Source organism: Nyctibius grandis, chromosome 6 (genome assembly GCF_013368605.1).
Source record: "Nyctibius grandis isolate bNycGra1 chromosome 6, bNycGra1.pri, whole genome shotgun sequence".
In the NCBI taxonomy this organism is placed as follows: domain Eukaryota; kingdom Metazoa; phylum Chordata; class Aves; order Nyctibiiformes; family Nyctibiidae; genus Nyctibius; species Nyctibius grandis.
In genome coordinates this window covers 16302663-16329713 of record NC_090663.1, presented here as the reverse complement: position 1 = coordinate 16329713, position 27051 = coordinate 16302663, and the positions used below count along the sequence as shown (strand labels likewise).

The following is a 27051-nucleotide window of genomic DNA, read 5'->3' as shown; positions in this document are numbered from 1 at the left end:
TTTTTTAACATGAACACTTATGTACCAGAATTAATTGTAGATTTGGAACTAGGATTTTTATTTAGTTAAATACTAAATGTTGTCAGTAAAGTAGCCTTTTGATTCTACATATGATATGAAAATATCATTGCAGTTTGTGTCTCGAAGGATGCAAATGTTTTTTTTCACTGTTTCTTTTGGCAGCTTTGATTTACTTTTTGCAAATGCTGTGCAGTCTTAATTTTCTGCACTTGGAATGCAAGAAGAAAGTGACTTGGTAAAAATAATTTGTTATATATACATTCGTCATTCTTTCGTGTTACAGAAACCAGCCCAGCAAGCCAACCACACGTGCAACTTCTAAAGGCAGCAGTCCAAGTTCAGTTTCTCCTAGAAAACGACAGAACCTAGCAGCAAAAAAAAGATCTCCAAGTGATACAAAAATTAATAAATCTCCTCCATTGACACAGTAAGTATTAAAGTTGTATCCACTTCCGTTATTTGTTTTGGAAGCCACTACATTGATCCTTTCCTTATATGTAATATACTGCTTCGAAATCTGAACAGCAGTTTAGCTTTGCTCCATTCTGTTCTCTTGAGATATATAAAAGCTTTTAAAGGATTTTCTTCTGTTTACTTTTTTTCTTTTTCTACCTTTCTTTAACATTTGGAAGACTAGAATTTTTTTCTTTCTGTCTGTAGAAACCTCTTGGGAGAATCTAAAGCTGCTGTTATGCAGTATTTTAACTTGAGCTGTGATTCTTTTCTGAATGGGGGGAAGAGCAGCAGTAGTTCAGGTTGATGTGACATATGATGACATGATTATGAATGCTTCAAAGATCTTTCTAAGATCAGCTGATAAAAGAGGAGAAACTCTGAGATTCCTTATTTCAAGTTTTGAAAATATTTCCCTTTCCCTCCTTCCCTGGTACGCTTTTTAATTTTTAAAGTTGAGATCACAGTATACAATCCCAAGGGAGTAATAAATGTGATGCACAGTTGCTATTCGTCTTCTAGTTTACCTGTAAAATGGGTTATATGCCAAATACATTTAGTTTTCATCCATTCTTGAAATGTGGCAATATCTTCAAACTGAACCTCAGGAACATGTGAACTGTGACAGCAGATAATCCGTCATGTTAGTTACTTCGCATGGTTATGAATGGCCAAGAGTTTAAGCTGCATTTATAACTGGTTGCAGCTGAAATGTAGCAGGCTTATATACGGATGCTTAAATAGAGATAAGAGTACATGATGTCTGCTCTTTACTCCCTCTTGAGTGTGAGAGACTTAAGCCGCTATTGCTGTTCTTCTGTCTGTGTGAGTCAGGGTACAAGATAATGTAGTTCATTATATTCTGTTATAATCCACAAGTTTTTCAAAAAAAAAAAAAAAAAAAGAGGAGGAAGGAGGAGAGCTCTAGCCCCAAATTCTTCATCTGGAGCACTCTCCAACATGCAGAGTTAGTATGCAGTACCCTGCTAAGATGTGATGGGAGTGTGCAAGGTCTCTCTATGGTCTGTGCTGGTATATAATGTTGTAGTAGTAAGCTTTTAAATAACATATCCTGGTAATTCATCAGAGATGAACAATTAAATTACATCCTCTAAACAGGATTGTGCCTGACCACTCTTTTTATTTTACGGGCCCTACCATTGTTAAAATAATTATTAATAATTCTTTTCAGGTTAAAGGTGCAGTCTACCAAGCGTAAAAGAGAAGACAGCCCAACAGTGGTACGGAGAAAAGGCCAGCAGAAAACAGAGGAGACACCAGTAAAGAAAGCAAAACGATAATTTTTACCAGCTAGTACTGTTCATTGAAGAGTCAAAAGAAAAAAAAAATCTGTGCTTCTGTTTTTTTATTAAAGCAAAGGGATTTGCACGTGCTTGTTTCAGAGCTCTAAGTTAATCAATGCAGTACTTTTAAGTTACATTTTAAACAGCTTTATAAACTATTGTTTATACAGAATATTATGTACATTTATTTCAGATGAAAAATAAGTTTACTTTGTATTTGAATGAAAAACAAAGTAGTTATATATTTTATCACTGACTTGGAAAGTTGGGATTTCCCAATGTGACATGCTAATGCAGATGCTTCCAACCCATGAGGCACCCCTGGGCCTACTAATACACTTTGTATATAAACTTGTAAAAATAGGTTGTATTTTACTCTGTGTATGAATCTAATCAACAATGGACATTTTATTTATTATATGGAAAGCATTGGTCTGTAAACTTTAGTATATACCTTAGGTTTTTTTAATTATATATTTTACATTCTATGCAGATGTCAGTAAGAAACTTGCCCTCTGCTCCCCCAGGGCTATCTAAAACCTGAAGTTCTCTAAAATATGCTCAAGACAGTTGGTAAAGTATCTTTCTCGCATGCATTAAAGTAATTTAGCATAGTGAAAGGGACTTGGCTCCTTTCTGTTCACATTTGTGACAAAGTATAAAATTTAAAATGTAATCTTACTAGATTATATTTTCACTTGTGAATTTACTACCAACCTCAAGAAATAAATAGTATTAGGTTAGATCTATTCACAGTCAGCCAACAGTACCCTGAAATGAAACAGTTTTATTTTGCAACTAAACGCCTGTTCTTTTCAGTATTTGTCTTTTTCAACAAAGAGGGACCCATTGAAATCAAATGTCACTTCTCCTAACTATAGAGCTTCAGCATTTTATGTTACATTTTATACACAGGTATTAAAAATAGAACCTGGTATTATTGCCAGAATCTTTTTTTAATGTATATTAACTCTGGTAAGAGCAAATGTTCAAGTGAAGTTGTATATAAAGTTAAACTTTTCTTATGATCAAATGTGTCTCTTGTTATGATGTGATGAGTTGCCAAACAATCTGAGATTATTTTAAGTGTTTTGTTGATATTCTGGTTTATAATTAAAAAGAATTCTGGGGGGTTGGAATTTTACTGTTCTTTTTTTCTCTTTTTCTTTTGTGAGGTTTTTTTGAACTTGTTGTAAGGCAAATGTTTCCGTCAGATATTCTGCTTGGTTTCTTACTGAGATTTTTTATATAAAAATTATAAAATGTTTGCCAAAACTCTGAGTTGCCATATTTTATTATCCTTTCATTGTATTGCTGTGGAACTTGTTTTTACAAATGTGTTTAGTTGGAGCCATATCTATAAGCTTTACCTGATTAGTGTCTTTAAATGTTTGCAGGTGCTTATATTTTAGGTATATAAACAGTAGGGAAAGGACCTAACCATTTACCAGGCTTAGTACACTATAAAAGCAGGTGCAAACATAATTTTTTCCTAAGCAAACTTGAGTCTGAAAACAGAAAACCTCTTTGCTCTGGAAATTAACTCCGTTTGATTTCTACGTTAACTCTGCTGCCGTGCTAATACCTACATTGCTAATGTACTGCTGATTATATACCTATATATTACTAACACTAATGTTTATGCACTTCTTCATATGCAGTTGTAGGATAAGTTGAATCTTTTCCTTTTTTTTCCTCTTTGCCCACTGCAGTATACATAGACCAAAATTGTGGGTTTCTCCTCAGCCTTTGTTCTGTACAGCTAAACAAGCTGAACTGTTTGTTTTTCAGTCAGTGCTTTCTAGGCTTTTGATCACATTTGGAGTCCTTCCCTGAATCTGTGCTGGTTTTATTTCCGTACACCTGAATCTCAATAGTGAGATTGCTCAGAAGCTTCCTAAGGAAGCCCCCCACCAAACTGTATGTTATTATCATTTATTGTTCTCTCTCTCTGCTGGTAGTACCTCTCCTGCTACAGTACAGTTTGCACTTTCGTATTTCACAGGCACATGTCTTCTGATGGATTATAATGATTGACAAAGCTCCTACTCATAAGTGTCAGATCCTCTTGACTGTCTGTTGTCTCATGATCTCGGTAGAAAAATACAGCCCTGAAGATCAATGACAGTCAGAGTTAACCTACTTAGAAGGTCTTCTGTTGTCCTTTCCCTTAGCGATGGATAACATTTAGGAAAATCCTCTTGTCTATGGACTGTATCTTTGATCATTAATTAAATTATTCCATAATATGAAGGCATTAAAGGAAGTATCTTCCACCAAGAGAGCAACTCTTACTTAAAGGCAGGGAGGGGAAGTGCCAAATCCACAAACTATTTTAACTTACGCACACTTCACTCACTGCATGATGATACGCGAATAGCATCTTCTTGTTCCTCTTCAACAAAAATAGACATTTCTGCCAGGCCACATCACTGTCAATCCGTGTTTGGAATTTTCTTTGCTTAATAGTTTCGAGTGCCTGTCATCTAAATTACTATTATACTGTACAGGTACAGTAGTGGTCTGCTGTATTCAAGCATAACTTGGGCATTGAATGTTTACAGCTTCCAAGTTTTTCATACACTGTCTCCCAGAGCCCTTCCTGAGCACAAGGAAGGAGGAGGGGCAGAGGAATCAGTTTTCCCTTGGGTGCAGCATATTGTTCAGAAGTTAAGCTTGTAGTCCAACTTGAACCTTGACATATGTACAAAGCAACTATATTTTCCTACCCTGTGCAAATTTACAGAGTTCGGGGGGAAAAAATACTGTTCTGCACTGTGATGAAACAGAATGTCCTGAAGGTGCTTTGTGGAGAGATCTGCTCCAGGCAGTTTGTTGCCCCCTTTAGTGCAAGAACATGGCTATGCTGCAACCCAGATAAACCGCTTGGCTATTTATTTATGTTATAGTGACTGTTCTTTCTTCCAGTTCCTTCTCTTGGAACTGCTTCATTTCTCTGAATATAAAAATATTGAGTGAACTAGAGCTGTCCTGGTGGAAGATAGAGTTCAAGTCCCCCCACTGAGTTGCACAGAACAAAACTTGAATCCTGCTTACCATACCTCAGCTGCCTGTGTCAACCAGCTGTCTGTTGGCTAGTTGTCAGTGTCTCTTCATATTTCCTAGTGCATTCTACTTAAAGGTTGTTTACACCTCTTTACTGTCTTCAACCTAAAATACTCTGGGGTTATCTACTATATAGATTTTAAATCACACAAATGGATTTTGTTTGGTTGGGTTTTTTCTGGCGGTGTTTTTTTAAACCAACTAAAGGGTCATCAGTAAAAGTTAATTTTCAGTTTTTGTTCTTTGATGGTGTCTGGCAAGCTTGTAACTCTTGCAACCGGTGAAGTTTCCCTCTAGAACCTGATCCAAAGTCAGTAGGTGCACTCAGCAGCTGGGGCAAACTTTTTGCTGATACTGGCAGATCTCTGAATGCCTCAGTTTTCTATTCCAAAATGTTACTAGCTTCTCTAGTAACACATCTACTTCTTGTGTTTGGTGGTTTTTTTAGTCTCTGACATACATACCAAGTACACACATCCACTGTTTCTTCTCTTTCAGCCTGTGTTCTGAGAGCATCATGTACAGAACAACCTCTGGCCTTGATCCCTCAGAGGCTTCATACTGTCCTTAGCTGCCTTCATCTCTCCAGAAACTCAGTAAAAATTTGTCCCATAAAAGTTGGCAACCAAGAGCAGCAAGTGGTCATAGTGACTATCAACAGACATCCACTGTGATGCAAGTCCAATACAGGCTTAGGCGACAAAGCTAAAAGTGGTCAAAGTCTGATACGTGTATCAAGTTCTGCATTGGGAAAAGATCATTTGCCACCACAGACGCTTGTCACTCCTTGCTTTTGGAAGAGGTAGTAGGACCTCTGTGATGCTGAGTTACTGATCTGAACAGAATTGCTGCCCTGAAGCTGGGATACACTGAGTGACTTCTACATGCCCTTCCAAAGCAGTATTTGATTTCCTTGGAGCTGTGCGTGTTTATATTGTAAAGAGTGAATTTAACTGGTAGTTTTTTGTTCTCTTCCCATTAAAGTCATTCCATGTGAAATGTTTTCAGTTTTAAGATTTAATGTGAACGTCTTTAACAAAGGTGACTGCACATTCATATAGCATACACTTACTCCAAGCTCTGGATAAGTTACATATTCTCAACATTGCCTGCCTGGTCATTTCATATACCATCTCAGAAAACTCTTATCTTCACTACGTCAGCAGCCTTCCATCTATTTCATTTGCTTGTAGCTTCAGTTCAGAGGAAATTGCCCGTGTCAGCCTTCTGCAGGTTTTGGCAACTTCTTAAAGATACTGTGCTTGCTTCTTCCAGTAGATTCCTTGTCCCAGCTATGTACGTCACACTCCATTACTTCCATCAGCTTCTCAAAAATCCTGGGTCTGTTTCAAGCAGGGTGTGTTTTTCTACTGAAACATGAAAGTTTAAACACCAAGGAAATTCTATCTACATTTTAGTCTTTGTTTCCAGATTCTGATGTTTCACCAAAATTTCTTGAAAGGCTGTTTTGGATTTAAACCCCCTTCCTCTTTCAAATCCCAGCTTTTTAGCTCTTATCCTTTCTGGCTTTGTGAATAAAGTCCAAAAGAAAAACATAATAAATGTCTCTCTGGGAGTCCCTAGATAGCTGTATTTAAAGCTAGGAACATAACACTCTTGCCAAACAACCAGGGAAGGAAAATATGGTTTGAAACAGCCATAACTTAGTAGGGCAGGAATAGATTTTTGGCACTGGCTGTGCAATTAATTAGCCTAGAGTGGGGTTTCATGGTCAGGCTGCGACTGCAAGGCACCTTTCACCTTCCCTCTTCTTCTGCCCCTTGGCCAGTGCCTTCTTCCAGGCCAGTGGTGAGTTGTACAGTCACAGTCTGCTGGACCAGGAAGCCTGAAATTTCCTCTGCAAAACAAAACTGTTGATTAGTTTTTAATGTGGTCAGTTTACTAAACCAGCTGTTGATGGGGCTGTGCAAATACAGCTGCCTGCACAAAGAAGATGGCCGTGTGGCAGAGAGGGGATGTGGAATCACCCTTCCATTATACCATGGATCTGGGTACACTTAAGTCGGTCATTCAGGTGCACCAATAGCTCTTCCATGCATTTATGGTACCTCTGTACCAAGTAACTCATGTAAATAGACAGTGAGCTCATTTGTGGGCTTTATCTTTTCCTAGCGACAAAACAAGGAGGCTTTTTGGAAGAAGCATGGATTATCCAACTAGTCAGGGACCCTTGCTGTCTACCGTGTACCAAGAAGAGATCATGCAGTTTTTGAAAGCTGAAACCAGACAATTTTAAACTAGCTATAATGTGCTGTGTCAATTCTCGTCAGTGCAGGTAGTTTAACAGTGAAATGACTTTCAGGGGTGTGTTGGGTTCTCCCCTAGTGGGATGCTTTAAAATTCTGACATGGGACAAGATTTTTCAGGGTTCTTTAGGAACTGAAGCCCCATTTCTAAAACTGATGTAAAGGTTGGAGTTGTGCTCAAAGATTAAATTGGATCTAATGTCGAAACATCTGAATTTAAGCCAGCTGGCTCCTGAAGAACTTAGGAATCCAAGTGAAGCATCAAAGCTTCCTGTATTAGGAGACTTGGAGACTTAGATCTTCAGATGTGATCCACAAAGCTGAGCAAGCTGTCCTGGAAGCTGACAGCACTGGCCTGTAGGAAACATCTAGGATTAGCTCCTCAAGGACAAGCATGTAGTGCTGGAAGATGATATCTACCCTCTTCTTAGGTTTCACCAAGGATGGACCTTTGTTGGCCTTTGCTCCAAAGACACAAACAAAGAAGGCTTTTTTTATGCTGTGGTTAGAGCATGGAGAGGACTTGCACTCACACGTCCCTGGAAGGCAAGGCTATAGGGTACCCAAAGGTGGCTACTGCTTTCTCTCCTATGAAGATATTTCACATCCCATGACATATCCTACTTGCTGAAGCAGGAGCTGGGGACCAGGTCTCACTGTCCACGTTCCAGATGACTGTTCCACTCCATAGCATACTGAGGAAATGGATGTTAGGGGCATACATGCACCACCATCTCATTCAGTGTTTGTCAAAAAGAAGTGCTTAGGCTTTTAAATCCAAGGTAGGCTTCTTGTCTGTTGCTCCTGAACAGGATGAGGCATCTCCTTCCACCTCAGTTTAGGTGTTAAAACAGACTTTAAAGTATTTCTTGTCCAGCTTGGACATCTCACCAGGCCCCTGGTTAGCCTGGCTGCTTCCCCAGGCACCGTGCAGGATTCCTGCTGCTGTGGTGTGACACCCAGTGGGAATCTAACTCCAAGGAAGATATCACAATATTAATTATTATTCATGTAAATCCTCTTATAATCATATGCCCCTTGTTTCTCTGTGGCCTCAGCATTGTGGAAATTCTTCCGTTGCTGCTTTCTAGAGTTACAGTCTAGCTCGGAGCAGCTCAGTTTTCCCACATTGGAAACAGCTTTATGTGAAGATTCTTAAAAAAACCTTCATAGAAAAAAAAAAAAAAAAAAAAAAAAGCATCACCAACAATGGGGTTTTGTTGTTTATTTTGTATATTTGTTTTGGGTTGGCAGCAAGATATACTAGCACTTGAAAGGCAAAGTAGAAGCAGCGGGGGTAGATATTACTGGCTTTTTGGGGTATTACTTTTTCCAACATCTCACAACCACCGCTTGTGAAACTTGCAACCTCAGTGAGGATGTGATGTAGAAATGAGAAGAGAGGCAACTAATGACCTAAACTATGCAGGAGGACAGACTGCTTTCCTTTACTGATCCCTGCTGGCACTGAGATCTAGATCTTTATTACTACAACGTAAAAAACTTACACTGTGCAGGATATGGTGGGTAGAGCAGACACAGACCAGAAAGTAGAGGTAAAAAGCAAGTACTGAAAAATTATTAGAAGTACTTTGCTGGGACTGGTGGCTATAATGTCACCCCTGTGCTTGCTGTTATCTTAGCTTTTAGTTATTGAGCGTTCACAGGCATTAACATAGGTCTGCTGAGAGTTAACAGAGAGTGTAAGTCCAGGTGTACTGTGAGTGTTCATCTCCTCACCACCAACATCTCCTATCAGCAAGCTAAGGGACTCTGTAATGTAGAAAAGCTGTCTGAGAGCCCTGATGTCACAAAATACATTGAAAAGAAATATGATTTCCACTGGGGAAATACAAACCTTTCTGTCAGTCATGAGTTCAGTTTGGAGATTACGTATCTGCTGCCGTCATGGAGAACTCCGTTTGGGGCTTTTCCTCATGGAAGGACAATGTTTATACATGGCTCCAGCTAAGCCACACACAAAGTACAGCTCTTACCTGTCTTAATCAGCCACTGGGAATAGAGATGAAGTATAAAAAGCTCTACCACTTATTTCAGCATAATTTGGGCCCTCCCTCACTCAGCGAACCACATGAATGGACCAAAATTAAGCCACGGTTCCTTTGCTGATCACACAGGCAAACAGCACAGGCACTGGTTGTGCCTCTGTGCATGTACTGAGGATGTAATTGAGAATAACAGAGGAATATCAAAGCTATCAATCAGTCTTACTGTCAGCTGAACAACTTAACCCTCTGATGATGTCCCTTCCTTTTCTAGATTTTATTGTAACATGTTACACATGCTATGCAATGATCTGTATAAGTCATTAAAATGAATGAATAAAGAGGAATACATAAGAGAAAAATGCTCAGTGATCACATTCATGATACTCCAGCACCAGTTCCAGTATATAAATTTTAAAATATTAAAATTAAATAGTCATTCGTGCTTCAGTGCCCAAAGCAAGCAGAGATCTGGAATGTGACTTTCCTTTCAGACAATGATAGGTTCACTCTGCTCTTTTTTTATATAAACAAGAGCTAAGAATTGCTCAGTAATATAGTGCTTATTTAACTCTATTCAGCCAGGATTTTTCAGGCTAAGTAAATAGGCAATATAAGGCCACTTAAAAAAAAATAAAACGGATGAGAAAACTTCTTTCAACTAATTTTGAACTCAGAACTCCATTCGGCCCTCAAGCACAGGAAATATACTTTGGGGAAAGCTTTAATCAAAGTAAAACGTGACTCCTGCACTGCTGGGTGCACTCCCGGTGAGATGCCAGCTCCTTTTCTGGATCAGAGGAGGGCTGGGTGACAGAGACTGAGCATGAAAGAGCAAGAGAGGAGCCACCAGGGATGTACATGAAGGGCTGCTGGGGCTGGAGGAGGCCCTGGGAGGTTGTGCCCTTCCCCTTCGCTGCTCCCTGCAGTGGTAGGTGTGATGGCACTGCCAAAGAGGGGCTGGAGGTCGTAATCAGTTAGTTCATTTCCCTGTGAAGGTCTGGCACCGGCACCTCTGAAGTCAGCTGCCTGGTAGCCACTGTCTTGGGAGGAGGCAGAGAGTGGCTGATCCAGCGGGCACGTTGTTCCAGGTTATTCCAAACATGTGATGTTTAACCAGACCCTACAGACCTCCAGCAATGGCAATCCCCTGTGTCACCTAACCCTTGTTGCTGATTAGATTTAAAACATTTTTTTTAACCTGAAATTCTCTGTCGCAACTTATGCTTTTTATTTCCTACATGACCATATCTCTTCACAGCAGGGTGTTACCCCATTGAAGACTTGCATTTTGCTTAATCTAGTTTTGTTACTTTTCTGATTTCAAAAATCAAAACCGTTTTTGTTCTCAGTTTTCAGTGTCTCATATATTTTCTTTCCCTCTTTCCCCACTGGAAAAAAGAAAAGAAAAAGGAGGAACAGCATGAAAGCCTCAATTTAGAAAGAAGCATAAAGCGAAGTTTTCTTCTGTTTTAAAATAAACAAAGAAAACAAGGAAAGTGTTCTGCATTAAAAAAAGAGGTTGTTTTTTTCCACTGTTAAGTCATCTATGATTTTTTTTTTCTGACTTTTTTTTCATACAAAGGCTTCAGATTTTTGCCCTGCAGACAAGCTTTGGAGGTATACATTAGTTTGCCTTAGCCTGGAGCTAACAGACCAAGGAGCCTCTTCAAGTTTAGCCAAGAAAGGAGAAAGGCAGCTGTGCCGTATAACACATTCTCAAAGCTTTACTGTTACAGACACATTGCTGGCTTCATTTTTCTTGCATGAACAAAACACTGTCCAGTTACCATTATAACTTTGTAATAGATGTTCATACAATTTTATTGTATTTTCAGAATTGGGAAAGTTTTGCTTCTGAAAACAGCAATAGGATCAGAGTGAAAGTACTAAGTACTTAACGTACAATTGGATAATATTTGCTACTGTGATTATATACCACAATGGCAATAATTCAAAATGGACTAATCCATCACAAGTGAACACAAAGACAAGCAAATGCTACCACAGTACTGGATGCGGGGATGTGTTGTACTGAGGCACTCTATGAGATAGAGAAGGAAAATTCTTCCATTCCTTCATGGTGGTCTCCCTTTTAAGAAAACAATAAAATGTATCCTTTTTTTTCTTTCACTTTTCTAAGTTCACCTAATTCTTGTCTTGGTGATACCAGACGATTTAGCAATGGTTTAGCAAGAATAGGCCTCAGAGTAGGCTCTAAAAGGCCTACTCTGTGTTACCTTTACAAAGAATCAACTTTCCTGTCAGTAATTTTCCTTTCAGCTAGAATAACAGAGAATAACAGTATGTTCTGAAGCAAACTGCATGTTTTGTAGATAGAGTCTGCTTATGGGACTGATAACAGTGCTATAGTCATCAATGATTCTTGCTTGCGCTCAGTCTTAGAAAATCTTTGCTAATTATAAAGAAGGGCTAAAGACAAACAGGACTGTGAAAAAACAACTTTGTGATGTCTAAATTAACTTGATTCACAAACTCTGGCGCCGGAGGAGAGATAAGTCCGGTGAGAACCAGAATAACATCTTCTTGAGGCCACCTGCACTTGTCAACAAGAAGGCCTCAACCACACTTGCGCAGAAGCACAATTATGGAGGTATTGCAACCACTAGAGACCCCCAGAGACCACCCCAGACCACTTCCCCAATTTAGCAAGCATGCGCAAAGACAATTACATAATGTATTAGCATATGCATAAATTTCTTGGAATAGGTGGGCTTTTCTTGGAATTATATGAATATTCATTTTTCTGTAATGTATATAATGAGTATGCTTTTGTTCCTAGGAGTGCATGCTAGGAGAAGAGATCCCCCATGCACCCAGCGCTGCAATAAACCAATGTCAGCTTTCTAAACTATCATTTGGTTTAGAGAGTTTTCTTGGTTACTATTTTCTGGTAACATTGGGATTTGTCCACTTGATTTCTGGAGATAATGGGATCTTTCAAAGACACCAGTGAATACAGGGCATCCTTCCCAGATCTCATTCCTTCACTTATCACCCTCTTTTCACACCTTTCTCAAATTTTCTCAGTTTCTATCATCTATTTTCTTCTGTAAAAAAAAAAGAGAAAGAATGGGAAAGTGACTGACAGCTTTTTTAAAAAGGGAAAGAAGGCAAATTACTTTTGCTTTTGCTCAAGAGCATCAGACTTGAAACAGTCCATCTGCACCAGCTCTCCAATTTTTATTGACCAGGGAGAGAGAGATGGTGTGGAGCCAAAGTGCAACATATCCATTGGACCAATATTTTCTCTATGCTTGCCCAACAGCTAGAATATTGTGTCTTGGTGTGGTTGGGATCTGGCAAGGGTGAAGGCCAACAGCATCCTGGCTTGTATCAGAAATAGTGTGGCCAGAAGTGCAAAGGAAGTGATTGTCCCTCTGTACTCAGCACTGGTGAGGCCACACCTTGAATACTGTGTTCAGTTTTGGGCCCCTTTTACTACAAGAAAGACATCAAGGTGCTGGACAGAGTCCAAAGAAGGGCAATGAAGCTGGTGAAGGGTCTGGAGAACAAGTCTTATGAGGAGTGGCTGAGGGCACGGGGGTTGTTCAGCCGGGAGAAAAGGAGGCTCAGGGGAGACCTTATTGCTGTCTACAACTACCTGAGAGGAGGTTGTAGCGAGGTGGGTGTCAGTCTCTTCTGCCGGGTAACAAGATAGGATGAGAGGAAACAGCCTCAAGTTGTGCCAGGAGAGGTTTATATTGGATATCAGGAAAAATTTCTTGACCAAAAGGGTTATCAAGCATTGGAACAGGCTGCCCAGGGAAGTGGTGGAGTCACCATCCCTGGAGGTATTTAAAAGATGAGCAGATGTGGTGCTTAGGGATATGGTTTAGTGATGGACTTGGTAGTGCTAGGTTAATGGTTGGACTCGATGATCTTAAAGGTCCTTTCCAACCAAAACGATTCTGTGATTATGTGAATATACTAAAATGGAATGAGAAAACCTTTCAGCTTATTCCAATAATCTGTTAGAGGTCAGAATCATTACAAGTGAGAGGTGAAGATCCTGATGCTGCTGGACTCCTTGGAAGCATTGCCGTTTTCCCAGTAAGGGAGCCAGCCTCTTCCCAGCAGGGCTGAGGTCTCACTCGTCTGGTTTTGAGATTTTTCCCATCCTCCTGCAAAATCCACACCTAGAAGGCAGGCGAGTAACTTGTCTGACTGATCGAAAAGCAAGGCCAAACTCTGCGCATGCTGCAGAAAGGGAAGCCCACTCCCCTTTACCAGACCCTTTGTGTCTGTGCAAGTCGCTCAGGAGGCTTTGGGGGACAAATAGTGCAAGTCTTCTCTAGAAAAACTATTGCCGAGTTGCACGTTGGTTGGAAAAAAGTTGTTTTCGACGCACAGATACTCCTAAAATAGCCACTAGATGGCAACTGGTGCCTACCGGGTAGCGCAGGGTGCGCTCCCGGCCCGGCTCCCGCCGCTGCCCGCACCCAGAGCCGGGGGAGCTCAGCCCAGACCCCCACGGGCAGGGAGGGGTTGGCATGGGACGGTCCTGGGGCCACCGCTGCCTGTACATCCTGACCTGCCCGCCCACGGGCAGCACGGGCAGCATGCCACCGGTTGTGGCAGGAATAGCTGTTTCTGACTCTGTATTCATGAATACACTGTATACCGTACCGTGCATAGGTCTATATCCATCTAGTGTTATGTTTATAGATAAAATATAAGCATATTAAATTCCATAGAACATGAGTCTATGTGTATAGGCATATCGAACTTCTTGAGGAACAAGATTTGGAGGTTTATTAGAAGCTATCCATTCCAGTCACAGGTACCTTGCCCAAACCTTCCTATTTCTCTCATTTTCCAGCCCCCTGTTCCTAGCACTTTGCTGATCTAATTCCCTTCCATCCTCACTTCTCATCTGACCTGTCTTTTGCTGCTCAACGTCCATTTGTTCCCATCCTGTGCACTCCGCTTTCCTCACAGGGTCCCTCTCAGCTCTCTCGGTTCTCCCTTCCTTTCCTCTCACCCTTTCCCTTTCCTTTGCCTCATCAGTTTGTTCCACACTCTTGGATCAGGCAAGCCCTGACCTCTCCCTCTGCCCATGTCCTCCTTTTATTTCTTCAAAAGTGTTTCCTTCAGCTCCATTTTTCCCTCTTCTCGATCTTCTTGCCATGACAAAGAACTTTTGTGGATGACAGAAGTACATGGATGTCCTGACATCCAAACAGGTTAGACACAGGCTAAGGGGCCTTTACATTTACTTTTACTAGCCACTGAGAGTAAGGATGATAAGAGAGGTTGTGAAAATACCAATTAGAGCAATTATAATCCCCTTTTCATTAGCCATCCTTATTCCTCATTTTTTTGCAGTTAACTCTGATGTGACTGGAATCACCTTTCAGGCTCCCAGGACCCAGCAAGCAAGAACTGGGACAGAATCAACATCCAGCACCAGCTGAGCAGCCAGGTGGGAAAATAAAGCCCATTCTTGAAGGAAATCATCAAACACTCTCTTCGTCTTGGTGAAAATGCAAAGGAGATTTCTATATGTCAGCTGGGGCCCAGATGCCACAGCACATGATAGGGATGCATATCAAAGCTAGCTACAGCCAGTAACATCTCAATGTTTTTATAAACTGGTCTTATCAAGAGGGTCAGAATCACTGCTTTTTGAAAAGGAGTTTATTAAATGCAAGAGTATGGTTCTGAGATGTTCATGAGAAATACCACTACCACATACCATGTCCAAAGGGCTACGGCTATTGCAACGAAGCAATGCACAGACTCCTGTCATGACATTGATTTGTGGATGACAGGCTGCTTTTCAGCTACACAGCTGGTGGTCTTGTCTTCTCCTCACTGAAAGTATCTCACTATCTCATTATCCAGGTGTTCTGACATTTAATATGCTCTCCATAAAAGTAGCTGCTACTTTATACCAAAGCAGTTACATGACCTGCCCAGGCCTGCTTCTCTGAAGTCACCATGTATTAGAAAGTAGCTCTAGGAGCTCTAGTAGTGTGCCTGGCCACATGCAAACCAAGAAGCAAGGCATTTGTGGTTGGAAGGTGGAAGTTCTTCCATGCCAGATACTGCCATAGCCCCCTGGACTGCAGGGATGTCAGCTCTTCAAGGGTGCTGCCGCTCTTCCAGAGTCTGCCAGCAGTTCTCAGGGCTTCAGGGTCAACACACCTTATGGCTGCAGAAATTTCCTACAGTTCACTCTTGAGGAGCCACTAAAACAGCTAAATTAAACCCTGTGAATGAAATATTACTGTATGTGAAGGTCCTTTGCCTTTGGATGATTTTTGTCCCCTCCATGATAACTATGGGCAAAGTCAGCGATATGAATATCAGCATGGGCATGGCTGATCAATGTGCATATATACCATTCCTGTTTGGGATGGTCAGTCAACCAGACAATCATCGTGACAGTATAAGGAGATTAGACTACAAGGACTTTGTTGCATATTTTGCAGAAGACTATACTGTAGATGTCTTTTTGGAGCTATGAAGCATGACAGTTTGTTTTGTTAACAGTTGTATTTCCTGATGAGGGAGAATATCTAATGCCAAATAGCACATTCCCCTGCACAACTCTTCTCAAAAGCAGTCCCTTTGGACCAAAGGCATTGCACAAAGTATACACTATGTGAAAGAAATACAGCCATATCAGAGATATGGAAGGACAGTTTATAGCAGCATTTTTGGCTGAAGACTGTGTTTTAATGCATCCTACAGGCAGCAGTCTACAGTGGTCCTATATGGAGTTGGAACGCTGAGTGTATAGAGAAAAGCTTTTAATCAGCTCTCATAAAATACAGACAATACTGTAAAGCACCAGAAGGCCACACCACGCACTACCCTCTTTCCCAAGCAGGGAGAGCAGCAAGCTCTCGTTCCTTCTGCCAGCAACAACCTCACCCATTGTGCAGGAAATCACAACTTGCCATCCTGAAAGTATTACCAAAATGTCCTCCCAGCCAGCCACTCCCTTTGCCTTCCCCATTTCACTCACAGGCAGATTTCTGCATCCTTTTGCTGTGAAAAACCTCATGGAGAAATAAAAGGACTTTCTTGGTTTTCCAAGGGATTCATAACTGACATTTTGTCTACCTGCATGTCTGGTCCCTCTCACATCATAAGAGTTTTCCACTAAGTCATGGGAGTCCTTTAGTACTGGAGGCTTGTTCAACCATCTCATTTACTCTCGTCATGTAATGAGTAGGGTGCAAACTGCTTTTGTCATATTACACATTTTTATTTTTATCACCCACCTTAATATTTTTTCTTCTGTTAGGTAAATCCCAAAATGTGTCTGTCTAATAAATGATAGAAATAGCTACTTCTATGGCAGGAATACCCTGAGAACCCACTCACGCTGTGCTCCCCTCAGCACCATAAAAATGCTCCAGAGGAGACAACCTATAACTCAAAATCTCTAAATTTAGGTGGAGACAACACTAATGAAGACACGAATTCTGAAAGGAGAGAATGAGTGTCACAGGGACAAGACAGGGTGCATATTTGCAGTCATCCATAATTGACATGTTCAAAGTTTCTGTTCTCCAAGATGCACACAGAAAATATGAACAATATCTGTATTGCCTGCAGATAACTTGTGTCATGTTTGCTAATTTTCAGGCAGCCAATTAAATTTGCATGTGACCTGAACAAAACAGAGTCACTAATTTATTTGTGAAGTTTATGTAAGTATTTGTATTCTCACTGAGCAAGCCAAAAGAATTAGTGATTTAATGTAAAAGCTGTGTTCAGATTAAATGTACAGTCACTGTACATACAAAATCACTGCCAGTGGAAACAACTCACACAGTGAACCTGCTAATTGCCCTAACTTCATAAATCCAGCACTGGATCCAAGGTCTCCATGCTCAAAGCTTGGCTTGGCTGCTCCACCACGGGTTATCGGGCATGGATTGCGGCAAAGCCAACCCCGTGGCCGTGTAAGGCAGCTGCAGCCGTGGACTTCCATGTCACACAGCATGTAGAGCTGGGGGCCTTGTTTTCCATAAGAGGTGTCAAAAAGCTCTCAGAGAGGCTGGGGTCCCTTCAGAGAACAAAGCTACCATGGAGCGAGATGCTTGGACTAACCTGCCCACCTTCCCTCTCTGCTCAACAGAGGGGTGGGTACGTTCCCAGGGAGCAGACCAACCACCCGGTGCAATTACCTGGTGAACTCATACCTTTGATTTTACTGCCCAAGAAACGCACAGAAATGCCACGTCCTGTCTCCACAGTTTAGGCTTCCTATCCAGCGTGAGGAGGATGTGAAACAAATGGGTGCTTGATATCAAATTCTGAAGTTTTTGAGTAATTGGTGATCTGTGTAAATTTATAATGGGTAAGTCCCAAACACTCACAGCTATTACCTTTGATGGGTGTCTACTCCTGATATCAATAATAAAGAGATAAAAAAAATTAATATAAAATGACTGTTGACTTGCTATCAATAAAGATGTGACTCTTAGACACAAATGTGAAATCACTTTATAAATGCAAACTGTTCCAGTATCCTGAGAGGCTGTCAGGTTTACTTGATTTACCTAAGCGTCAGAAGCAATAAAAATATTTAAATATTACCCCAATGTAGCCATTGATTTAATTACCAAGTCCATCATACATGAGAAGTGAGCTCAACTATTTCAAACAAAAAGTAGGAAAGGTTATTACTTATTTATAGATTGAGGAGCAATGGTAAAGGAAACCTGGACTTCATATGATGTTGTACCAAATAAATATCAAATGATTAATCTGTGCTATGAGTGTTCTTAAAAGCCTAGAGACTTGCACACAGCAAATGCATCTACTGTAACATGGTGAATGTTCATTAAAATGTTCTAGTAAATAATAAGGAAAAATTCAGAACAAGAAGATAGACCAGATACTGTATGGATAGCACACACATATATGACTTTGGCATAAATCGTTCAATCTGTTCCTACTTTGATTTTTCTATCTGAGGGTGCAAATAGACCACCACCCCCCTTTTTAAATTGGTTGAAACAGATAAAAAGCTAAATACAGGGGCTAAATATCACAATAATTATTTCACAGAAAAATTCAAAAGCTGTAATTAATGACTATGAGATGCGTCTGGCCATTTGGATAGCTGGTTTGCTTTTTATTTAGTAAATCAAGTTAATCTTGTCCACGATGTATTTCTATCTTACAGATAAATACATGAGAAGATGAGCAATATATAGCCATTTACTAGGGTAGTGGAAAGCCTTGCATAAAAATAAGGAAAGAGTCAAAGAGAGATTTATTTCCAAAGACGCTCTCGCCTGAGCAGAGTCACAGGACAGGGCTGTCCGTGCGTACGCAGCTAGTGGCCTCCTGGCACTAAGTGGAGGAAATGACTGTCCATCCCCACTCTTTCTCAGGAGCATGATGATTAGATAGTCTGTATGTTTTTTCCTTTTCAGGGTCTTGCAAGGAGGAATAATTCAGCAGAAAAACTGCCGTGCAGTGAAATGAAATGTTGGTAGTTTTGTTTTCACGCTTTGTACTCTGCACGCCAAACCTTCCCTTTTTATTGTAAAGATGAAGCAACAAGAGGGAGGTTTGGGTTGATTTTCCCAACAGCAGCTCTGAGCAATAAAACTGGGCCAAATAGTGTGACCGTATATACGCAACCAGCAAGATTCAAGTGTTCCTTTCAGTTTGGTTGTAAACTCCTATAGGAATGTTTGTGTTTGAGCTTCCCAGCCTTAAAGGACACAGACTTTTCCCCATATAAGGAATATGAGCTGAGCAGGGGATTGCAAACCAGCTATTAAAATCTACTGAGCTAATTTGCTAAGAGGTTGTCAAGTTAGTGAGATTAAAGCTCTCATTGTCAGCATTATATTGGCACCTTCTCCAAGTTTAATACTCAGTTGGATTCTAAAAATCATTCAAATTTTTCTCTTAATTGTATTCTTCTCTCACTGAAGTCCAGCAGCATCTTGCAGTTGCCATCTCAGCAACAACACAGGATCCCGACATCAACTGCGAAAAGCTGTTTGAAGGCTGGGTGTTGCAGCAGTTACTTACGTGAGGTCCCTCATGAAAATGCCTGGAGAAATCCTGCTAGGAACTTGTTTTAGAGATGCACAACTGTTACCTACTGTGTAGCTAGGGTTACATTGGCTTGGAAATAAATTGTTATTATTTAAGAAATAGAGTCAAAACCTGTCCAAAAGCAGATGACCGGAGATTTTCCTGCAAAACCAGCAAGTTGTCCAGGACACATTTATGTCCCTTTGCTGCACAGCCAGAGAGGAGCACAGCTGAGGTAAAAACCATGAACCAAATATTCCCCATCACCAACAGAGTCACAGGGGATTAAAATTCCTTGTAGGAAGAAGCACTGTTTGTACCATTGCCATTTTCCACCTGAGACCCTGGAAGACCCAGCAGGAGACTTTGCAAGGATTTGCATCACTCTGTGTGTATTGGGAGGCAAACTAGGAACAAGTTTGGGGAGACAGCTTCTGTTTAGGAAAAAAAATCACCTCTAATTAGGTATGGCAAAGGTATTACACACCACCGTGCAGGCTTTGGGAAGTGCTGCCAAGAGGGCTACACTGTGGGGTAGCCCTGGGCCATGAAACTCTTTGGCCTGCCTTAGAGCTAAGGGCTTGGGTGGGCAGAGATCCAGGACAGAAGTGGGACTGTGTTAGCCTGGCTCTGCCCGAGCGCTGGCGCATGGAGGCTACATCACTAATTAATTTCCCGTATTGGGCAAATCCTACCCTGAAGGAAAGGTTATAACATTTCCTTTTCCCCGTGCAAGCTACTTCCACCCAGGGGACCATCTGGGTCTTTTTGTACCACATTATATATTGTATAAAAAGTGTGCGCTCTTTACAAAGGCATTTTTTAAGGTTTTGCAGCCACCTTCGTGTATGTGCACGCTGTCTTTCACATGCTTATCTGCTGCTTTCATAAGATGCCCAAAAGCAGAACACATCCTTCCCTGTTTCATCGCCCCATGCTATACGCAGTGCTTCTGTGAGCGAGTTTCCTCACGCCTGGAAAGAAAAACGTCTCAGGTGACTGCAAGAAGCCACCTCACGCTGCAGCCAGGCAGGCTCCGCTCCCGCTTTCCCAGCCCGCACCGTGGTTTGGTGTCCCTGGATACCGGGACAGGGCACCGGGGCTGTGCCTTTGCACTGCTGTCCCCACATGGGTTGGTCTTGCCCTGGCCCACCCCGGCCCCCGATGTCACCGCGGACCCGCTGAGGCCCCAGGGCTGGGCAGCGCGGCCGGACCCCCAGCCCCGAGGGGGCCGAGGCCGGGCAGTGCGGCGGGGACGCCTCTAGGTGGGGCAGCCCGTCCGCCGGCCCCGCTGGGCCGCGGCGGGGGGACGCGGGAGGGCGGGGGGCGGCGAGCCGGGTTCCCCGCGGGCTGTCGGATAAAGAGCCGGGGGGGTCTGCGGAGGGCGCAGGGAGAGGCAGTTACGGGGCACGGCGGGGTCTGGGTTTTCCCCGCTGCAGGGTAACACACGTCTGTATAACGGCAGATCTGACACAGGGTACGGTTTTTGCCTGCTTCCAAACCGCGGGGAATGGAGCGGGGGCGGGGTGCGGAGCCCTTACCAGGGATGGGGGCAAGGTGGCAATCGTGCCCCCCGCCGACATCCCCATTTCAGGCGCTGCCCTGCCCGCTCGGCTGCCCACCTCCCAACCCCTTCCCAGCCCCCTCCTGCGAGGAGGGTTTGCGCCCAGTTTCTCCCACACACGCTCGGAGGGGGCCCTGTGCCCGCCGCACGCCGTGGCCGGGACCCCTTGCCCTCCTGTTCTGCCCCAGCTGAGGGCGGCCCGCGGCGAGCCCTCCAGCCGGGCGGGCAGTGCGGAGCAATGCCGGGCCGCCGCTCCCCCCGCATCCCTCCCTCCTTCCCTCCCTCCCGCCGCCCGTCTCCCCCGGCGGGGCTGGAGAGAGGGCGCGGCGGGACCACCCAGCTGGCCCCCGGCCGCCGCAGCCCCTGGACCGCCGGCCCTGCCCCGGCCTCCCGCCGCCGCTCCCCTGCGCCTTACCCCTGCTGCTGCTCGCTCTCCTCCCGGCCTCCCCCCCAGGCATTTCCTCCCCCAAACAGTAGTTTTCTGGTCTGGATGCGGGCGCAGAGATCGCTCCGGGAGGCGGCAGAGGGGGAGAGGACAAAAAAAAAAAGAATAAAGAAAAAAGGAAAAGGAGGTGGCAGGAGGGGAGCTGGGTAAATTAGCAAAGAATTACAACCATTGTAAACTAACCGCAGGTATTTCCAAGAGCTTGGACGCAAAACCTTGTAAATCGGAGAATTCGCGGGCTGGAAACTGCCCGTGCCGGAGCCTGGAGAGAGGCTGCAGCGGGGAGAGCGCCTCTTCCTCCCCCCCCGCCGCTCCCCCAGCCCCAAGGCTGCCGCCTGCTCTGCCCCCTTCGGCGCGCTGCGCACCTGAGCAGAGCCCGGAAAGCTGCCCCGGCCAGTCCTGCCCGCCGCTCCCCGTCTCCGCCGTGCCCAGAACCCCTCTCCGGCCGTCAGCCAAAACCACGGCTCCCGCGACCCGCACCTTTCCCCTTAGAAGCGCGGAGCCCTTCCTCCCTCCCCACGTCTCCGTCCACTCATCTCCTCTGACACCCCAAATTTCATCTCTCGGCTGTTTAGCACTCCTTAAAATGCCCGCACAGGGCACCCTTCCTACACCTCCTACACATCTCCTCGAAAGTGTTTTTCTCGCAGCTTCCCCAGGTGCCTCTTATTTCCCTCCAGCTCTTGAAAAAAAAAAATCCCCTTTGGGTATTTCCCGAGTGTATCGTGGCGCCGAAGTCTTGGGTGGCAAAAGCGGTGGCTACCCCGGGAAATACCTGAGTGGGAGAAAGGGATAATGAGTGAGCCCAGACAAGGTTTTTACAACGGGCTGAATTTATTCAGAAGGATAAAGCCTGTTCTCGTTCAGTCACGCAAAGGTGCTCCCCGGCTTCGTGCTGCGTGTGAAAGTGGGGTTTTTCATTTTATTAATTTATTTTCCGGGTAAGAATGATGATTGAAAACATTTAATTCGTGCCAGAGTCGTTGATAATCAATTATCGTGGCTTCGCGGTCTGCTGCAAACAGGCGCTCATCTCTGCGGGATCAAGTAAGGAAACGTTGGAGGCGGACGCACGCCCTGAAGAAGCAGGTTAACACCCCGGGAATTCGGCTCAGGAAGCAAAGCCGGGTTTGGGGGCATCATTTTGGTATGCTCTAGCTGGTTACATTGCCGCGTCTCCCCAGCACCAAAAAATCACGGTCGTAAAGCGCCGATATTTCATTTCTCCTGTACCTGCTTGATACCCTCGCCGGGATTTTTCTGTGAGCTCTGCTCCGAAATATTTCTGTCCGAAATAAAGATGATGCTTGGGGGCACAGTGTTGTTTCGGCAGCAAGTCGCATTTATACAATTCACGTGCGTGCAACAGTTTCTAAACGCTTCATATTTAGGGCCGTTTTCTTTCAGGGAAAGCATCGTTTCGAGGAAAACAGCCTTTTATCTGCGAGAAGCTGCCCTCCTAAAAGGGTCTTTAAAAGCCCCACGGGCCGAAGACCGACCCCAACATAAAACCGACCACGCTTTTAAACAAATGATCTGGTGAAAAGCCTGTTTTCGAAAACCAGGGGAGGCTGTTTTGTGTTCACACCCACAAGGCGAGCGGCCGCGGGTCTGGGCGCTCTCCCCGCCGCGCACACAGCCCCGGTCCCGCCGTCGCGTCGCGGTGCCCGACAGACCCTGAAAGCAGCAATGCCCCGAGGCTCTCCCCCGCAACGGCACGCATCAAGTTCTTGCCAGCCTGCGGCGTTGTTCCCGTTCCCCCGCGACGTTTCCCGCCGTGACCGGACCCTTCCCCGCCGCCGCCGGGCTGCAGCGCTCACCGCCCGGCTCGGCCGAGGCGCGGCGAGAGGGGAAACACCCTGAAACGATTACCCCCCACTCTCCGGGTGGAAGCCGCCGCTCTCCGCCAAGTAGAGGGACCCTCGCTCCGACGGTCGCTTCCGCCACGGGGGACACCGGCCGGCGGCGCGGCGGCCAGAGGGGGGGGGGGCGGAGGCCCGCGGGCCGCAAGGGGTTAAGGTGTGGCGCGTCCCGCCGCGCGCCCCGCGGAGCCGCATCGGCCCGCGGCGGGGAGCCAATCGCCGGGCGGGCCGCGCGGCGGCTGTCCAATGGGAAGGCGCGGGGCCGGCGCTGTCAGCGGCGGTGAGGGATGACAGCGCCGTCGGGAGAAAAAGGAGAGGGCGGGCGTGGGGCGGGACAGAGCGGGGCGGAGGCAGCGCCCGCGCCGCCAGGGACCCGCGGCGGCGCCCGGCGGAGCGCGGCGCGGCGGCCTCGGCCCTATGGGCGGGCGGGCCGGCAGCGGCGCAGAGAGGCTGCCCCCGCTGGCGCCCGCACTCCCGGCAGCAGAGAAGGGCCCGGCACCGGCGCGGCCGCGGCTGGCGATGCGGTCACCCAGCTGAAGGCGCGGCGCCGTCTCCGCTGCTCGCCCGCGGGGCCGCCCTCCGCCGGGCCATGGCCGTCCGCGGCGGCAACGCCCTGACGCCTTTCTCCATCCAGGCCATCCTCAACAAGAAGGAGGAGCGCGCCCGCCACGCGGCGGGGCGGCTGCCGCCCCCGGGGGCGGCCGGCGGCTGGCGGCTGTGCGGCGCCGCCGAGGGCCCGCCGCTCCCCTCACTCGCCGCCGCCGCCCGCGCCCCAGCCCCGCGGACGCCGGCGGGCTGGGACTCGGACTCGGCGCTCAGCGAGGACCCCGAGGGCGAGCGGCGCTCCGAGGAGGAGGGCGCCGGTGGCAGCGCCCGCCCCGCTGAAGCCGCGGGCGGGGGGCGGCCGGCGGCGGCGGCGGAGGAGGCGGTGCAGCCCCCGGAGGCGGCGGAGCGGGACGCCGCCGGGCTCAGTGACAGCGAGATGTCGGCCGCCGTCTCAGGTAGGGGCGGCCCCGCCGGCGACCCCTCCGCACCCGCGCGGGGAGGGCTGGAGGGTCCCGAGGGGGGAGCTCTCCACCGGCCCCTCGGGGTTGTGCAATGGTCTCGGGCTGTGCTGGGGGAAAAAAACCCCGAAACTCGTCCCGCGGAGCGGGGAGGGCCCTTTGCCAGGCTGAGTCCGGGTGGGTGCCCGGCGCTGAAAGGAGAGCGAGAAACCCCGGCTGCCGGCGGCGGCTGTCCCGGCGGCGGGCTGGGCCGCGGCTCGGCGGGGCCTCCGCCCGCCCCGTCGCTGCAGGCTGGCCGCAGGGAGCGCGTCCGGCCGCCTGCGTGGGTGAGGACCCTCCGGGGCGCGGGGCATGTGGGTATCCCCGTGCCAGGCTGCCCTGACCGCCGTGCTCTCGCCCTGCCCGCAGATCGCAGCCCGCCGGAGCAGGAGGACGGAGCGGGCAAGTGCGGGAAGCTGCTGCCGGGGGAGGAGGAGGCGGCGGCGCCGAAGCCGCGGAAGAAGCGCTCCCGCGCAGCCTTCTCCCATGCGCAGGTCTTCGAGCTGGAGCGGCGCTTCAACCACCAGCGGTACCTGTCGGGGCCCGAGCGGGCCGACCTGGCCGCCTCCCTGAAGCTCACCGAGACGCAGGTGAAGATCTGGTTCCAGAACCGGCGCTACAAGACCAAGCGGCGGCAGATGGCCGCCGACCTCCTGGCCGCCGCCCCCGCCGCCAAGAAGGTGGCCGTCAAGGTGCTGGTGCGCGACGACCAGAGACAGTACCACCCCGGCGAGGTGCTGCGGCCACCCTCGCTTCTCTCCCTCCAGCCCTCCTACTACTACCCCTACTACTGCCTGCCTGGGTGGGCTCTGTCCACCTGCGCCGCAGCCGCCGGCACCCAGTGAGGGGCACACGTACACCCCCTCCCCAGCTCCCCCACCACACAGACTGGCAGCCAGGAAAGCCATCTCCCCTCTGCCCGCTCCCCATCCATCCATCCAGCTCCTCAAATCCAGAGCCCCAGCTGCAGCTCTCAGTGCCTCGGACAGTATTTATTATTATTTTATTGTTATTTTTATTATTAATATTATTTGGATGGTTCCTCACCCTCTCCTCTTCCAACATAGGACTTCTTGGCCATTCCCGCCCCGATCCTCACCCCGTCCCCACCCCGCCAGCCAAGGACTCTCGCGATTCGGCACGACTAGTTCATGGTATCCATGTTGTCAGTGTATTTGGTGTAGACTTTTTGTTTGTTTTATTTCGCTTCGGATTGGTAGAGACTCGATCTTGAGTGGGAGAAAGAGAGAGGAAAAAAAAAAAAGGAGAGGGGGAAAAAAAACCTCAACCCGCAAAACCAAATGCAGCTCAAAAGAGGAGATCAAGGACTCCCTCGGTGGATTGTAAGGAAGATTATTTTTGACGTCTGTTTTGAGTCTTTGGTCTTCCAACTCGTTGCAAACTGAGTGTGCCTTGTATGGTGCTGAATGTAAGGAAGCCTCTTTCAGATCCCCCCTGCTCTTGTTGCCCGTGTTATTCCTGTACTCCATGACCCCTGGCAAAGGATAAATAGGTCACAAAAGGGTGAGACTTATATCGAAACTCCAAACTTCTTTTCCTTTTTTCCTGAGATCTTTCCGTGTTCGGGGAGGGAGGAGTTACGGATTTTTCGCACTTTCCAGTTGTATTAAAGTTGTTGTTGTTATTATTTTTATATTCAATGTGAATATTTCTAGTCAGGCTTTTTAAGAAATCGATGTAACAGGAAATTTTAATACCATCAGTGCCTTTTACAGTTCTTCTGCAGACCTCTCCTTCAGGGGCGGGGATTTCTGATCTGCTCAGCAATGTAATTACAGTCTCTCTCTTTCAAGGTAACTCTTTGCTTTTTTTCCCCTTCTTTTTTTTTTTTTTGTCCCTTTCTCTTTTAATGGCACTGTGCACTCAACTAGATTATTTACTTCAAATGAATTGTGAATGTTTGTAAGCTACCCGCTGTACTTTTTTTTTTTTTAATTTATAAACTTTAGTTTAACACTTCGCTCTGCCGCTTGTGTCGTTTCTGAGAGCGGACACGAATTTCCCCAGCGACTTTTTCCCCGCAGCAGACTTCAGGCTGTAGTTCAGACCACGTCCCTCCTTTTCCCACTCGCACGGAGGCTGCCAGTGGCTCAGGTGGGAACTGGCAGCTCCGGCAGTGGGGATCGTGGGGCCTGGCGGAGATCTCGCCCTCCCGTCCCCAGGGCCGCTCTGCCCTTTTGCACAGTGCAGAGCCCGTGCTGGTTCCTTCCGTGGGAAGCGGAGGGGGCGAAGGGGCTGGGGCCGGGTGCCTGAAGGAGGTATTTGATAACGTGTGTCCAGGATGGAGCGATCCCCCCTTCTGCCGGAGGGCCGGGATCGCCGTTTAATTTGCGGCTGCCTAGGTTGTGGTGAGGATGCGGTGCGGTCGGAGGAGCCTCAGGGACACCAAATCGGTTTTCCCGGGGCGAAGCCGGTCTCGATGTGCGGGCTGGACCGGGCGGCCCGGCAGTTGCCCGCTTCCACGGGTCGTGTCAGTTTAAAACCTTGGCATCTCACGGGGAAAGTGCGTGAGTCGGCGGGTTGTTTCCTCTCTGCTGGAGCCCGGCGGGGAGGCCGGGGCCGGGGGCTGCCGGCGGGCGGAGGCTCCGGCTGGGGCTGCAGGACGGGGCTTCACAGTCCTCGGCGAAACGGCTGGGGCCGTTTGTATCCCGACACAACCGCGATAGCCGCTTGGGGCAGCCTCCAGCCTTGGACCGAATCCCCTCCAAGCCTCCGCAGCGAGCCCGGGCCCTCGGCACGGTACTGGCGGCGCATCCCCACTGCCGGCTGCCGTCCTCCGGCCGTCCCCGCCGGGGGCCAGCGCTGCCAGCCGGGGCGGGCAGCCTGCGCTGGGGTGGGCAGCTCCAACCGGGGGGCCGGGGCCGGGCCGTGGCGCTCAGATGGACCGGACCCGGTGGTAGCTGCGGTAATTTCTCCACGCCGGTGAAGCTCTACCGGGGCCCGCTCCCAGCCGGCCGC

The 27051-nt window shown here is 46.9% G+C and overlaps 2 protein-coding genes across 2 annotated transcripts in view; both read left to right on the top strand.

The window, feature by feature from the left end:
• BOD1L1 (biorientation of chromosomes in cell division 1 like 1) overlaps positions 1-3012 on the top strand; it is a 38653-nt gene extending 35641 nt beyond the window's left edge. Inside the window, 2 exon segments of the mRNA XM_068402914.1 lie at positions 305-448; positions 1667-3012. Coding sequence (XP_068259015.1) covers positions 305-448; positions 1667-1775 — 253 coding nt within the window. The 3' untranslated portion in view covers positions 1776-3012.
• Positions 3013-23618: 20606 nt separating this feature from the next.
• NKX3-2 (NK3 homeobox 2) lies at positions 23619-25612 on the top strand. Its single transcript, XM_068404011.1, has 2 exons — positions 23619-24030; positions 24442-25612. The coding sequence occupies exons 1-2, from the start codon at positions 23619-23621 to the stop codon at positions 24915-24917; spliced, it is 888 nt and encodes a 295-aa protein (XP_068260112.1). The 3' UTR covers positions 24918-25612.
• The last annotated feature ends 1439 nt before the right edge of the window (positions 25613-27051 follow it).

Coding starts and splice junctions, on each gene's coding strand:
- NKX3-2 (XM_068404011.1), top strand. CDS start 23,619: ATGGCCGTCCGCGGCGGCAACGCCCTGACGCCTTTCTCCATCCAGGCC. Junction 24,031..24,441: donor GATGTCGGCCGCCGTCTCAG/GTAGGGGCGGCC, acceptor CCCTGCCCGCAG/ATCGCAGCCCGCCGGAGCAG.